The following is a 17,048-nucleotide window of genomic DNA, read 5'->3' on the forward strand; positions in this document are numbered from 1 at the left end:
GTAAAACTGTTCACATTTGACCATCACTATTATTAAACTCACAATATGATACTTACTATATTGTCATCTCGAGCACATATATATGTTTTGAAAATTGTATTGCTATGATATGTCACTCATAATTATGACTAATTTTCAAATAACATTTTATAGAAAAGCATTTTTTTAATTCCTTCTACAAAAAAAATATTCAGAAGAGTATTTTGTGTCATTTTGAATACTGTGAAAGACAAAAGAAAAGCTGGTGATGCGAAATAAAAAGTGCAGCGTGATTTCCACATGATGATGCACAAACACACACACACACAAACACACAAACACACAAACAAACAAACAAAATAAACCCTCCACCATCTTATACATTTTTCTCTGTTGTGATTCAATATGAACTGATCTGCAGATACAAAGGGTTTGAAACAACAATAGAGGACACCCCATAACACCCCATAAGATTAATTATTGAATTCAAACCAAAGTGATTAGGTGATTGGTTTGTGGTGTAGACACAGAGATACAGTAAAAACATTTAGTGCAGGAAGTTGTACATATTCAGTATTTGGTAAGTTGTGAAACCGGAAAATATTTTTAAAGGCAGGTGGTGATAAAAAGCCATTAACCTACATCTTCTTTTGGAGGATCTCTTCTCATTCTTCATCACTGGCAGAATCCTGCTCGTCTTCTTCAGCCTCCTCCACTTCATCTTCACTGTCCTCTCTCTTCTTCTCCTCCTCCTCCTCCTCCTCCTCCTCCTCCACTGCCTGCAGTTCATCTGACTTTCCTGTGTGATGGTCCAGCTTCGTCCCTGTGTTCCTCTTCAACAGTCCCCGGATGAGACAGAAGGTGGCACTGCAGCCAATGAGTGTCCAGATGAGCAAGTGGGCAGGAACACCTCTGACCTGAGAGCGCACCCACCTCACCACCTGGGCAACGACTGTGTTGGACGTACGTGGAGGAGCTTTGTCCTGTAGATGGATAAAGAAAAATATTCATGTACCCAGTCATAATTTTTCTCCCGTCTCTATTGAAGGACTGAGAGTAAAGTGACAATTTTAAAGACGTATTTACTTTGAGGCCGTAGTGGCTGAGCATGCTCTCCAGGACTGTGTTTCCCAGGTGCACTGTGGGATAGAATTCCTCATCATAGACCCTCCTCCACCAACGCTGAGGGAAAGAACTGCCAACAAAGATGAATCACAGAGTTAATCTTCTGTTGTTTGGGTTTACTTATGGTTATTTGGTAACACTAAACAATAAGGGTATATTAATCAACATTACTGAAGCATACTTTGCCTTTATTAACCATTATTACCTCTCATTAATCCCTCCCATCCCCCGCAAGATCAACACTGATTAATACACCGTTAATTCTGCTCATGTAAGGATTATTTGGCATGCTTATGTATTTGTGAATTCATTGTAAAGTGATACATGACCCACTTTACAATAAGTGTTGTAATTACTGAAAGGTGCATTATGTAATAAATCTAAATCAACTGGCCCTAAAATCCTCCTAATATGTCACAGAGACTCAGGAATAATGTTCGTATAACAAACTGAACTCACCAACAACAACAGTACAGACCAAATATTTGCATTAAAAAATATATTTTGCAGACTGCAAATCATGTTTATGTTTTAAAATCATGTTTTGGCATCATGTGGCGCCACCTACCGCCATCTACCAATCATTGCAGTCAGTAGAGTCCCTGCTGCCGAGCAAACACGGTTTGCCAGTTACGTCAGAAAACGAAACCTAAAAGACCTCAGTGTTTTGAATTTGAATGTAGTAACTGTTTTTGGCCACATTCTTACATATGGCACATTTAACTTAACTTACTTAACTGTTGTTGCGCTAAGAAAAGTTACCAGTAGCTTATTGAATAATGTATGAATTAATACGTTCAGTTCATTATATGTCTCTGCTTTTCAGAGGACTGGAACAGCTTGTTGGACTCTGACTCCGTACATGAACACTGTTTTTTGGGGGGGATTTACAGGGTTAAACATGTACAGAAAATCCTCAGTATTAGGAACATACCTACCTACCTACCAGTAATCTAACTAATTACTGTTAAATTAACTGTAATTAGCATGTGTTAACATTACTGACAATAAAATGTGGCACCTTACTATAATTAAGCTCATTGAAGCTGTTTTCATCCAACCAGGCTCTCTCAGCCATGCAAGAGTTGCAAAGTTTTTTCTTTCCTTTACACTGGTGAAGGGGGCGGGACAACTGCATAAGGATGATGATTGGCTAAGGTTGAGTAACATGTCCTGGTGAGCCAATCAGAGGCAGAGATGGGTGTGCGTTCACACACATAAACAACCAAGAGACACCAGCGATGGCGAGCCCAGAAAATTCTAAGGTAGTGGAAGTACATCTTAACTGTTTCATTGTTCTACTATTATAAACATAGTAATAAGTAATGAATAATATATTACATTTGTTAGGTTTATTGTCTCACAGCAACATTAAAATAGTGCATATTAATGTACAATGTTTTCTGTTAATAATTTATTCTATTAAGTGTCCATTTCATTCATTAAACATCCTTAATATTCAGTTCTGTTATGAATAATTGAAAATACAGTTGAATTATAAGTTTCTGCATTATAGTTACTTTCCATGGCCACTACTTTTACAATGCAGTAACTCAGTTAATAACTCGGTTATTGGGAAAAGTAACTAACTAATCACTGTTTTAAAGTAACATGCCCAACACTGTTACCTACCTACCTAATCAAACCAAGTACAGTATACTTAAATGTGTTTATGTGTACAGGATGTGCCTGATGGTAAAATCATGTGAATAGTAATGGCATGTGTCGAGTGACAGTGTTCAGCGAAGATTGAACTGACCCGTCAGCCTGTGGTCGAGTGAACCAGTATCTGTAGCGGTGAGCTCGTATGTAGGTAGGAGGCTGCTGGTGGAACGGATACTGCGACACATCTGTCTGGATCAACTCGATCACTGTACAACACAGACCAAAGCTTTCAGAGACTCAATAATGACTTTGAGAGGGTGTGACATGCTTCTGGGGAGCGTACCGTCTTGCTTTCCCTGCAGCAGTCTGTAAACCAGGCTGGTGAACCATGGAGACTGTGTATGAGGCCCGAGGGCAGCGAACCACATCTGCCAGTCCAACCTGGGCTGGTGAGGCGTCAGCACAGCGGGAGGTGCACTTAAATTCCCTGGTTTATGCATGAACTCAATCTCCTAAAAGAAAAAAAGAAAACATACAGGATAATTAGTGTGCATAAATATTTACTATGAAAATGTTCAAAACAGATAGAAATAGAAGCATCTTTTCCAATACGTTTATATTTAACTATCAGTGTGATCATTCAGGAGCATGTTAAGAACCAGTTTAATGCTCATTAATATACTAACTGTAATTATTTTTGTTTAAGTGTATATAAAAGTTAGGTAAGCATGTCAGTCACCGGTCCATTCAGTTCATGACATAACATACATACAACATAAAAGATGCAGTAGCAGGGTTTGTGATGCCAGTCACTGCATTTTAGACATTTCCCTCGTTTTTTAGGATTGTTTTTAGGAAGTCTTTTTAACTGATCGACAGTTCAGCACTATTCGGCTTGATCCTTGTGTAGCATACTTTTTTACTTTATATATGCTTCCTTTAGGGCACACTATTAGAAAGCACAACATCAATCAATTAATGTCTCTATTTGTCTCCAAGGGGGCGTTTCATTTTGCAGCAGCAGGAGCACACAAAGCAAAAATATACAGAACACATAAATTGCAATAAATTACAAATAGCAATAGAGACCTAAGTTTAAAACGCTATATTTAGGCGCGAATTTCACCCCGACTACCTTTTCCTCCTGGCATTTAAAAGAAGAACAGTGGAAGGCACAAAGGAGTGTTTATATATGTTTGAAATATATATATATGAAACTGATTATGTAACGGATGAGAGCAGTCAGACAAGATTCTTGGTCAGTTTGTTGTAGAGTTCTTGGAAATTTTGTTGTGCAAGCCCGATGATTTTACTGCCAACACTGACAACTTTATTGAGTAGGTTTCTGTCTTTAACTTTCAGAGATTGACACCAACATATAAAGGAAAATGTGATGAACACAAACCTTCATTGTTATGCAGATGACACAGTTATATTTATCAATGAGGCCGGATGAGATAGTCAGGTCCATAAATATTGGGACATCCACACAATTCTCTTTTTAGCTCTATACACCACTACTATAGATTTTAAATGAAACGAACAACATGTGCTTTAACTGCACACTTTCAGCTTTCAGCTTTTCAGACCAAAATTAGTTTGACACCCCTGGTTTAAACTAAGCGAATGGATTTACAACAGCAGAGTGGTCTTGGCCACAGTCCCACATGAACACGGAGCCAAACAGATGAGAGAACTTGATTTGGACCGAGAAAAACTACCGGTGGAGAGCGCTTTGGGAATATACTAGAACATTGAAAAGGACACATTCGGATTCCAGATGGTCCCCAAAACGACCAAACTTACCAAACGAGCAGTATTCTCCACCGTCAGCTCAGTATATGACCCGCTTGGTCTGGCACCACCGTTTGTTCTCAAAGCAAAATTGATTCTTCCAGATCTTTGCCAGGCTAAATGTGGATGTGATACACCAATACCTCTTGGATTCTCCAAACAATACGAACAATCGCTCGAGCAATTAAAACATTTCAAGGTCAGCAGATGCCTACAAACAGATTTTGGACAAGTGAAATCAATAGTTACATCACTTCTGCGATGCCAGCTATGACACAGCCAGCTATCTCAGAGCTGTTAACAGTTTGGGTGAGGTACAGGTTACTTAAATGATGGGAAAAGCTAGAGTAACTCCTCTCAAAAAAATGACTATCCCCAGACTTGAACTAACAGCAGCCACTCTACGCAGTAAGAATTGATAAGATGTTACGCTCAGAGCTTCAACCTTCAACAGTCAATATTTTGGACTGACAGTCAGTCTGTACTCAAGTACATCCGCAATCAGACCAAGAGATTCCACCCCTTTGTGGCCAATAGAATTGCTGTCACACAGGACCTGTCAAATGAGACTCAGTGACAGTATGTGGAGTCCGAGCAGAAACCTGCAGATGATGCTTCAAGGGGCTTAAACATTGGACCTTTCTTGAAGTCTAAAAGATGGATACATGGATCAGACTTTCTTCAGAAGGACGAATGTAAATGGCCAAAGAACCCTGACATGTCACCAAAAATTCCTGCAGAGGATCCTGAGGTAAAAGGAGATGTGCTTGTCAACACAGTAAATCTAGTGGAAAAGAGCCTCACTAGTAAACGTATAGAGTACTACTCAGTTTAGAACAACCTGAAAAAGGCCGTTGCCAAGATACTGAAGTGGAAAAGCTTACTCCTGGAGAAGAGCCATACTGGCATACGAACAACGGCAACACTTTGCACAGGATATGGCCGTGCTTAAAAGAGGGAAACACTGCAGGAAAAATAGTCCTATTTTGAAAATGGATCCAATCTTGGATAAAGGCATCCTCAGAGTAGAAGGAAGGTTGAACATATAAGCAATGCCTGGAAGCAACAAGAATCCCATAATTATACCTAAAAAATCTCACATATCAGAAATGGTCACACATACACATCCAATTTGGTCACTCTGGAAGAAACCATATGCTTTCAAAGTTAGGAACATAATCAGAAACTGTGCCTTCTGTAGACGAATGCAGTCCACAGTAGGAGAGCAAAAGATGGCAGATTTTCCACCTGATCGTGTGATGCCAGACACGTCACCTTTCACATCAACCGGCATGGACTACTTTGGACGCTTCGAGGTAAAGCAAGGACGAGCTAATGTCAAGTAGTGGGGTGCTATTTTCACCTGCCTCACTAGTCATGCAGTTCATCTTGAGGTGGCCAGCAGCTTGGACACTAACTCATGTATTAATGCCATACGCAGATTTGTGTGTCGAGGAAATGTAAAAACGATAAGATCACTTCATTGGTGCACTAAAGGAGCTTGAAAAATCACACAAGGAACTAAACCAGGACAAAATCCAAATGAGTCCACTCCAAGATTCTCCTGGAAGCTGGAGAATAATAAACACTGAAATAAACACTGAACTCTGAACTTCATCTATGGATTGAATCAATTGATTGATTGTGTATGAATATTGGCTCTACTTATATTGTTGATGTGATTGCTATCAGATGAGCAATTATGGGCTGGAGTGTTAGAGCCATATTTTACGTTGGTTAAAATCTATATTACTTCAATTATATTATAGATTGATTCCCATTTCATCTAAGTGATGCTTAGGGGGATTGACACTGTTTTCGACCTCACGCTACCATCTACTAAATGTTTAGTGACATGTAAAATAAACTAACGTAAACGGAGAAAGCGTTTGATTGAAGGAAGTGGACAGAGACTTGCGAGTAGAGGAAGCGGTCCCCTGTCCATGTGAAAGGTCTAAACAAAAGGTTTAGAACTGGTCAAGCAACATGAATCAACTTTAAAGCATATGTGCCCATGGGAATCGCATCAGCTGACAACTCCTGCTCATTTACTCCAACAATGTTTCTGGAAGATCTGTTCCTTGTCATAGTTTTGGAAAGATTGGACTGATGAATGGCGAAGTTCTGAATTTGTATTCCTCCACACTGGACCTTTAAACCTTCAGGATCCACCACAATTTATTGCTGTATGTATTTTCTCTCACCGTCCACGTGATTCCATCTTTGCTACCTTCAATAACGACCTCTGGTCGTCCCCCAACGCCCGTCATCCGTCTGAAGAGGCCATAGGAGTTGACCAGTTGGAAACGATTAACAACCTCATTAGCACGACGCACTCCTGGCCACAACCTGCCATTAGAGTCATGCTCAATGTAAGTGAACGGCACCTGAAACAGAAAATATATATATTTAAAAAAAATATTAAAGTATAATATACTTTAATAGTTTTTAAAATCTATTAACCCTAACCCACCATCTTAATTTTGCAAAAAATGCCAGCATTAGAGTGACGGCTGCCACATTACAGTACAGAGTTATCCCATTGACTTGATATAAGGTTGCTAGTAACTGAGCTGCTAACTTTGCAAAAGCACCAACCAGACTGATGGTGAACATGGCAGCAGTGGCGGCAGCAAACACAGTCCACTGAACTGTTCCACAAAACCTCTTCAGGAAACCACACACACAAGCACAACTACAAAAAAAGAGAGAAAGAAATCGCATCATGCTGTAAGTCTTTATGACAACATCATCATGTGTGCAGCTCTGCACTGACGAGAGTCCTACCGGAACATGGCTTTGACCATCTCCCAGGTCAGAGAGAGAACCCCAATCCAGATACATGGGATAGTAACAGTCTTCAGAAACTGGTTAAACTGGTGGTATGTGAATGCTGCAAGGACAGAAAAATGTAAACAATAAACTGATGCACATGACATCAAGTAATGAAGGTTTCACAGTGTGTTGAGCTAACATGCATTCAAGGACCATTGTAAATTTCATCGCTTCTGCAAACACACATGAAATCCACTAAATAAATGTTTCTTGCTGCTGCCAAACATTTATTATTTAAAAAAATAATATATATATATTATGAATAGCCATTGTCACTGATCAACTTTTTATAATCCAGCAAATAATCAAGTGGTCCTGTCCATTTGTAATTAATAATATTATCTTTAACTATACTTTATAACATCTTTAACATTGTGTACATCATTCAAATTAGGGCAAATATATGATAATCTCATTGACAGACCAGGTGATTAGAATAATCATTAATAGTACACTTTTCTATAACTAATAACATTGTGTAGTATATACTGGTTACACAGTATTCTTTAACCTCTTCATCACGGTTGCCCCCGGGATCGGGGCAGCGTCAGACGCAGCGACAAAAGCGTCATAAAACCATATCTAACTTTAACAAACACAGACATGCTGCATACCCACAGCAAGGTCAGAAACTCAGCTAAAAGCTAATATATACCATTCTTATGTTCACGAAACACAGTTAAAACACCGATAGATCAAGCAGGAGGAAAAAAAACATCACCGCGTACACATTGAAAAGCGGCACCAGAGCGTCAGCGTGATTATGTAAACAAAAAAAACACGTGTCAGCTGGACAGTGGAGAATCTACAGATTACAGCGGTACCATTTTTATCACTCTATGACCAGCCCCAAAATAAGAGCAAAACAACAACTGACTTTCAAGAAATACAAGCAGAAATGTTGCCTTACCTTTGCTGTTTATCAAAACAAGCTATCTCCACTGGAACAAAACCGCTTCTAATGAAGAACTACACTTTCCAGCATGCTTTGGGAACAAATCCCTGTCTGATTGATCAGAGCGACATTAGATCGTTCTGATTAGAGAAGGGCGAATGTCCGCCTAAATGAGTCATATGCATTTATGTCCTTTTGACTCGCTAATGAAGTGATTCACCCACATTTGGAGACCGGGTTAGGGTTAGATTCTACCGGTTTAGAGGTTTAGAACGAGCTGTCAATCACCCTAATTGACCAAGGTAAGCCAGAGCTATGGCGCTGCGTAACTGAAGACGCTGCAGAGCCACAGAGTTGTTATTACGCACCGCACAGGGTCGATTTAGAGCGAGTTATCATACTTTTTTTTTTTTTTTTCAAAACAAGTTATTTTTAGACCTGTAGTGACATATAAAATAAAATTAAATGGGTTTTTAATAATTTGGTACCTACGAAATCTCAAATGGCACAGATGGTGCCAAACTGTGCCAAAAGTGAGGACGCCCAGACATCTCTTTAATAAAACATCTGTAATTTCACTCTGCTTCATTTCAGCAGCATCAGACTTTGCACAGCTCATGTCCACATGTTGTTACATGACCTCCATGTGTTTTTAAGCTCCTACTGCATATTTTAAAGGTGATATTTGCTTTAAAATGCAATATTTTTTTTGGCGAGAGAAAAAAATCCTTAATTTATGCTGTGTTCCATGTACATTTACTCTGACAGAGTGGTATCTACAGTGAAACGTACACCTCTGGTGGAATCTCACAAGTGTTCTGTAGTTTGATATCAAGTTTGATATCAAGGTAATTCACATAGAGCTTGTAACTGCAGAGATTTACTCTATTTAGTTTGGGCATGTCATTTTCGAGCAGGGACTCCAAAAAGAGGGTCAGAAGAGGTTAATTACGTCAGCGAAGGAGGTGAGATTTTCGGCTGAGTTCTTCTGTTTATGTTGGACAGATATTAATTAAATTCTATGAACCCAGGAAGAAAGTTTGAAGGTGATTTTTTTTACACTTTTAACTTCAACAGTTTTAACTAAAACTGTTAACTTTGTAAGATATGTAAATGTATTGATACTGACACTGTGGGAAATTGAGCAGCCTGAGGAGGCTTTTTTTCATTAACATTTGATTATTTCAATGTTTGAAGCATAAAAGATTAACAATGCTGTGCTCTGTGTGTGGGGGCTGGCTGATAGGGGGTGGATATCATTTATCATCCAAACATCAAAGTCAACACGGCACACACTGCTGCCTTGAATAAGTCACCTGCCAAGTTTGAAATCTGCCAAGCAACCCTTTGGATGGAAAATTTAAAGAAAATATTAAAAAGTGTCCATCAAAACCAGATGATTACCTGCAAAGTTTGAAGCCTGTCAAGCAAACAGTTGGACAGTTATGTGATTAAGAGACACACAGGCATTCCTTGCATTTATAGACATGCAACTAGCAACAATATCCAATGTGTTGGAACTCCAAAAAGAAATTATTGACATGATATCATATGTGCAAAACTCTGGCTAAGCCACCCTCAGTGTCAATACACTTGCTTTTTGGAAAAACAATCCTATAACAGCAGGGTTTCTCTCAGTGCACTATAAGCTTGGCGGGCCGCCAGGCTTTACTTGCCCAACCCCCCCACCAGGCTTAGCGTTGCTTGATTTTTTTTTATACACCACAGATTTTTCTAAATCAGGAAAAAGTGCGTTGCGCCCCCATGTAATTGGCGCAGTGCCCTTGTTCAGGTGCTGATTGAAACCCAAGTCACTCCATCAAATGTGTCATTATTACAAGAATTATTATTAATTCTTGTAATAATTAATTATTGTCTTATTATTATTATAAGAAAATGTGTCTGTCCTTTAATGCTGTACAGCTAACAGACAGACAAAAGAAGACAAAAACTTGACCTCCTTGGCAGAGGTAATAATCGGATATCACAACACCTCTAGTGTGTACACACACACCTGTCCTGGATGAGACGCCGGTCTTTGTTTGATCCAGCTGCAGGTCAAAGCATATAATTGATCCAAAGATCATCAAAGACCAGACAGCCAGCTCCACGAGGTAACACAGCGATGACCACAATCTGGACTCTGGTCAGAGCACAAACAGAAAAATATAATCTGTACAAAATACAAGATCAGGTCCAAACAGCAACTTTTTATACAGCAATAAGTAGCACTCATACACATTATTTTCACACACTTTTCTGGTCATAATTTATTTACTTATTTGTAGATGCTGTTGGCTGTTAATATGAAAATACTAGCTTATAAAAGGACTAATAATTGACATAAACATCAATGTTTTATCCCACATTTAAAGGCGTATATTTGCACGTTCATCCTACCACTGTTGGGGGTCCCTTCTGCCTTGCGTAGCCAGAAGTGAACATGCCGATCATCCAGCAGAGACAGACAGAGGATAATTGTCAACAAGTTGAAGAAGTTGTAGTTTCCAGACAAGATGATCAGCACTTGGAGCAGCACCTACACAAACAATTTAGTAAATATGGTTACACTAAGCACAAGCTCGTCATTGCAGACATGGTAAAAAATTGTGAAAAGCTTTATAGATCAGGAATGACCTACTTTGCTCAGATTCAAAAGTCATTCAGCAGGAAAATAAAATTAAACTAATGAAAAAATTAAGCATTTGCTTTTCTGCCCATCTGTAGGGGTGGGCAATATATCGATATTCTATCTATATACTGGCACGAGCCAAGATATGGTCTATGATTTCGTATATCGTGATAAGGTATCTGTGATGACTTATCCTGGTTTTAAGGGCTGATAATCGTCACATTGAATACACTGTAAAATACACAATGACACTTCTTTCATTTTAAGCCCAATTATTTGTTATATCAGAATTTGACCATATTCAAAGTCAATTTATTTGATTATAACACACATATTTTAAGCATGACATGTAATAGAGATTATAAACAGTAGATATTTTATTTTAGAGTGTATTTACATGTATTGTCACTCTCCTTTGAGAAGCACAAACATCCAGAGTCCAGAGAAATAACCTGTGTGCAGCTTTATATCCACATTTATCTCATATATCTGGATATAACCTAAAAATAATTCAATATTATTTCTAAGCTATATCGGCCAGCATTACCCACCTGCAAATAAAAGGAGCCAAGTCGGAGTCTGCGTAATGGACTGAAGAACAAAAAAGGTACAGCAATCTCAATGACGAAGGTTGCCGCCACACTTAGCTTCTGCCACCACACTGGCAACTGGTGAGCAAACCAGGCCAGAGGAGTGGGAATACACTGAGTCTCATAGTGATACGTCAACGCTGTAAGAAGAATTGATGAGATGTTGTAGGAGATTAAGTTCAGCTTCTGGTGATTTACATTCTTCATATACACACACAACAGAGTAGTGATTCCCAATCTTTTTTAGAGTGGCCAATATTGTTCACCACTGTATACATTAGTGATGGCTCAATACCAGATTCTTAAAACTAAAACAGTGTTGTGAAGCCACATGGAGCTTTGGGGGGGGGGGGGGGGTGACAGGCCCTCCAGTTGGGAACATCTACACAACATTACCCTAAACATCGGTGTGTGTACCTGTGAGGCCCCACCATGTGGGACAGCGTGATGTGAGCTTCACCACACCAGAGGCAAACATCAGCCTGAAGAGCAGCCAGCGGATCAACCAGAAGGTCATGCCGTCGTGCTCTCTGACCGCTCGTGACCCTCGGATTACTGACAGAGGAGCAACAAGGATACAGAGGAAACCTGTCTCCAGCAGCAGGTTGTCCCTGTTGAAAAAGAGAAAAGAAAACAGAATGTATAAACCTGCCGAGTGTTTACACCCGGCATTAAAATTAAGGATGCACTGATACCAATAACAGTATTGGGCCTGATGCTGCCTCTGTGTACTACTACGTTAGTGCTGCAACTGATACTACTTTATTAATGTATGGGCTCTAATAAGTGTAAAAACTGTGGAACTGCAGTGGGTCAGAGATGGACAGGCAGTCTGTAATCCCTCCTGAGGACAAATGACATTCCTGCTGCTCAGGAATGTGGTTTATTTTGAGATTAGATGTGAGAAAGCCTTTAGGAGACACTTGTTGCGTTCAGACCTGTGTTTCATGTGAATGTGGACACAGGGTGGATGTTAATACCAGGTCTGAACAAGATCTAAGTAATGCTGATTTTCAGCTACTGTCAGTTAGTTCTTCATTATAGTATCAGAACACTCACCACTGGAAGTAGAGAAAGACCTGGCCCACCTGAAAGGAACAAATATGTACAATGAGTATAAGTTGGACATACTGTGAAAGTAAACAAAGTATTAAAAAAAGGATAGCAGCAAAGGTTAATGATTACAAGACAGTAGTGAGAACTGTTATGATATATGGCTTACAGATAGTGGCCCTGTCTTTGGTCATGTGCAGACAAGGGATAGTGATTATTGGACAAATGATGTTGAAGATGGAGCTGCCAGGCAGAAGGAAAAGAGGAAGACCATAGAGAAGGTTCATGGATGTTGTGAAAGAGTAGATGAGGACAGTTTAACAGTGTAACAGAAGAGGACACAAGGGACAGGAAAAGATGGAGACAGATGATCCGCTGTGGCGACCCATAAAGGGAGAAGCCACAAGAAGAAGAAGTAGAAGAAAAAAAGATACAAGTGTACCTGGTACATGGACAGGTATAAGGCCCAGAGGCAGAAGAACACCACACTGTTTCGCAGAGCCTCCACCAGTGCAGCAGCTAGGCTCAGCGCTGCTCCTATGAGGCACAGCAGCTCCATGGCAGTGTGTGTGTCCAGGCCGAGCCGAGGCCCAAGCCACAGTAGAGTGGGAGAAGACAGCAGCTGTTCCATCAGGGGCTTACCGCTGTACCGCAGCTGCCGACGAGCCGGTAACAGTCCCTCGTTACCATAGAGACCTGCAAATCAACACAACATTAATTAATCAACATGTAAATATGTGAAAGACCAACATTCAGAAAAATGTGCTTTAAGGCAGCACTTCTCCAGGTGTCAAGAAATGTGAAATGCTTAATTCATTAAGTAACATTTATGTTTATTACTGAATAGTGCAGTACCCATTCAATCTTTATTTTTTTTTTACCAATATCTCTTTTATTGTATTGTTATATGAAATGCCTGCAAAGGTCTTCACAACACAATGTTTACAATAATAATACAATTTTACAAGGTTTACAATATTAATATACTCATAATATATAAGTTTATGACGATAAACGGCAAAGGAAAGCAAAATAACATGATAAGAGAGACTGACAATGAAACGAGGAACTGATTATAATAGCTGACAATTATTTTCCCATTTCAATGAATTAACTAATCTTGTCCTGCTTTAAGTGTGTTTGTTTTTTAATGAAAACAAATACAAGGGAACATATTAACTATTTCATTTGTTAGCAAAATGAGCTTGTACTAAAGGTTTTAATGTAACAAAAACAAGTTGCTAACAAGGGCTGAAACTAACGATTATTGTCATAATCTACAATGATTTCTTGGTCCATAAAATGTCAGACAACGTTGAAAAATGTACCTCTGAATCTAAACCTCAAAATAATGATGTTCTCAAGGTTCTTTAGTTCTGTTATTTAGTTTGAATGATTTCTTTATTATATGAGAAAAAACACCAGCAAATATTTACATTTAAGACGTGGAAAAGCTGAGAAGCTTTTTTTAATCATTAAAAAAACAACAACACTGAAACAAATTGTTCAATTACCCAAATCGCATTAGACCTTGATACTCATAAATGTATATATATATATATATATATATATAAAAAAACATATTCAACATTTTAAAAAATAAGGTCATAATAAATCATGAAGTCCTGGTATGACTAGAAAGATACAGGCTCCCCCTTGTGGCACTTGTCAAGTAATTTTAAACTACTTTTTAGATCTAATATTATACCAATAAATGACATTTAACTTACCGTCACAGCTTATTATCGTGATGCACGATCATATATTACATTGTCCCACATTTTTTCCATTAAAAAAAAATATGACCTAGTTTCCCTAAACTACTGAAACCAACATGAAAAATCACATCATTTCATTCTCATCTCACGATGCATCCAGTAGGAATATACAGCAAATATATCTGTTGGTTTGAAAAATAAATGTTGACACTGCAAATAAACATATAAATAAATAAATACATACATACATAAATTGTTAAAAAAAAAAATATATATATTGTATCTCAGCGGCTGTTAGCTTGTACAATTAGCGGGAGTAGAGACATTTCCAGTCGGTTGTGAGAGCATGAGAGGCGGAGAAACAACATGAAGCCCGGGCGCCAAGTTCGCAGCTAACAAGCTATCACTATCACACAGGAAGCAGCAGTAAGTTAGTTAGCCAACTGTCACCATAGCACGTATGTGTGTGTGTGTGCGGGTCACCTGGTATTTGCACGTAAAGGGAAACAAACGCAGAGAGGTAAATGAGCGACATGCACCAGAGGAACATGCGCCGCGGCAGCGTTATCTCCCCCATGTCTGAGCTGTCTCGGCCGAGGAACTGAGTCGGAAACAGCCGCTGTCCTACAGCAGGAGCGACGGGAAGCTGGGAGCAGGAGCACCGGAGCAGACTGACACGTCGTTAGAAAAAAGGAAAGAACAAAAAAAAAGTAGGAAGTTCACGCGTTCTGCCTCACGATGTCGCTGCAGTTTGTAATGGTCGTTGTGCTGCATTCAGGATGCATCGGATTAAAATAACATACTTGTTATATGTTCCCATATACTTTAATATTCCTGTTTATGTCTTATTGTATGGTTTATACTGTTTCTATTTCGAATTTGTATTTTTAAATTCGCACTTTTACCGTTTGATACTCTTATTATCGTATTGATAATTTTATGCCTATTTTGTTTACCCCTGACCTCACTGCTGTAAAAAGTGCATTTTTTCTTGCAGCGTGGGATAAACTAAATCTAATCTAATTTAAAATGTTAAAGTACATTATCACAAACAAAATGAACACAAGTATATAACTGAACTTATGATGATTATTACTACTTTTTCAGATTAATTTAAACAAGTCAGCCTAATTTCTCCACTTGAATGTATTGATGTAAAATGTATTGGCTCATTTCAACATCATAGTATGGGTTTGTCAAAATACCAGCACCACCAAACAATGTTTTACTCTTTTTTTAAAAATAGTTTTGACTTTTGTGATAAAAAAAAAAAAAGAGGTAAGCATATTCAATCATTTTATTTGAAAAGGTATTAATCAAACTGTGCCTGGGTTCAGCATCCATTCAATGAAAATGAGAGAAAAACAACAACATGCTGATATATTTCCAGAAATGTTAATGTGTGATGACAAACGTAGGATATTTGGTTTGAGTTTATTGTGTATTGAGACTTACCAGGCAGATTCATAGCAAAAAAAAGTGGGCTCTGCATGCTGCTACAACAAGAGCATCTCGGTATGTACATTCAAGTTTTACACACAAATATGAGAAACTGATCACACAACAACAGATTAGAGTACCACTAAATATCTGACAATGACAGTTAAACATCAGGGATTCATTGCACAAGCAACATGAGAAGTATACATTTCATGATACAAAAATATTAAAAATCAGATTAAGAGGACATTTACTTTCAGGTGGCACCTTCACAGAGAGATACTTTTGTTTCCAGCATTGGACACGAGTCAGATCAGTAGTACGACTGTTATTTGGTAAATAACTGCCAGTGCAATAAGCTTGGCAAAAAGATGTGAAGTTTGATAGTAAAAGGCAGAAGAAGAAACTGACCTGCTGTAATACACAGCTCAAGGTGTAGTTCAGTCCAAAACGTTTTCAGCAACTTTCATATTTGTATATCCGTTTCGCACTCCAGTTTAACATTTAAGATTAAGCAATAGAAACGTTTTCTCTACAAAAATATGACATCTGTAGATATGTACATCTGTATATGGTGCACATCTGCATATGATGTCTGTAGCCATGGCCTATTTGTTATGTGCGTACCTCGAGTCACTCCAGAGATTTGAAAAAATGTGGCATCAATATTTGACACTTACTGATGGAATTTGGACAGGATACTGCAACGAGCAATACTGTAACAGTGATCGAGGTGATTAATCAACAAAAATCAATACAAACTTGAATTTGGAAATTACAACTGGACACAAATGATTATATGATTATAACAAAAAATTACATTCCAGGTTTTCCTTCACTGTTTGGACTTTAGCACTAAAACTGACATCCCAGACTCAGAAGCCACGTTGATGTTTATATACTCGTCTTGCTTGACGCAACCTTCTTCTGTCACCTCTTAAATGGACGAATGAACATTTAACATGCATGTTACTTGAAACAAGAGCCTACAGCACATTCAGACCTGGTACAAACATCGATCCTGAATGCTAACCATCCTGAAGTAGGACTGGAACACTTGGCATTAAAATGGATCCTGGATGCATCCACTGTGACCACATGAGATTAAATCTATGATACTGCATTACTGCCATCTTCTGAAATTATTACACATTTGCACTATCCAGTCTGTCATTATCTTTTTTCCTTCTCATCTAATGTCAATTTGTTGTGTTATGTCTGATGTTGGCGTGTGTGCGTAAGCATAATTGACAGACTAACATTAGAATAAGAAATCATGTGTGAATCATTGTTAATATTGTGGCAGTGGCGTATGAGCACCGATAAGTGTAAAACTACTGTGAAACTGCAGTGAATTGGAGGACATCATCTGAGGAGACAAT

At 38.6% G+C, this 17,048-nt stretch overlaps 1 protein-coding gene across 1 annotated transcript; it reads right to left on the reverse strand.

Moving 5' to 3' along the window:
• Positions 1 to 644: 644 nt before the first annotated feature.
• Positions 645 to 14,803, reverse strand: lmf2a (lipase maturation factor 2a; the record flags this gene model as incomplete). Its single annotated transcript, XM_083894279.1, has 14 exons — positions 645 to 962; positions 1,066 to 1,174; positions 2,864 to 2,975; positions 3,053 to 3,221; positions 6,708 to 6,890; positions 7,102 to 7,198; positions 7,291 to 7,396; positions 10,248 to 10,376; positions 10,634 to 10,772; positions 11,417 to 11,595; positions 11,873 to 12,066; positions 12,515 to 12,543; positions 12,951 to 13,204; positions 14,710 to 14,803. 14 exons carry the CDS (start codon positions 14,801 to 14,803, stop codon positions 645 to 647), a joined length of 2,112 nt encoding a protein of 703 aa, XP_083750405.1.
• Positions 14,804 to 17,048: the final 2,245 nt, after the last annotated feature.

This window comes from Microchirus variegatus (genome assembly GCF_963457635.1).
Source record: "Microchirus variegatus genome assembly, chromosome: 8".
In the NCBI taxonomy this organism is placed as follows: Eukaryota; Metazoa; Chordata; class Actinopteri; order Pleuronectiformes; family Soleidae; genus Microchirus; species Microchirus variegatus.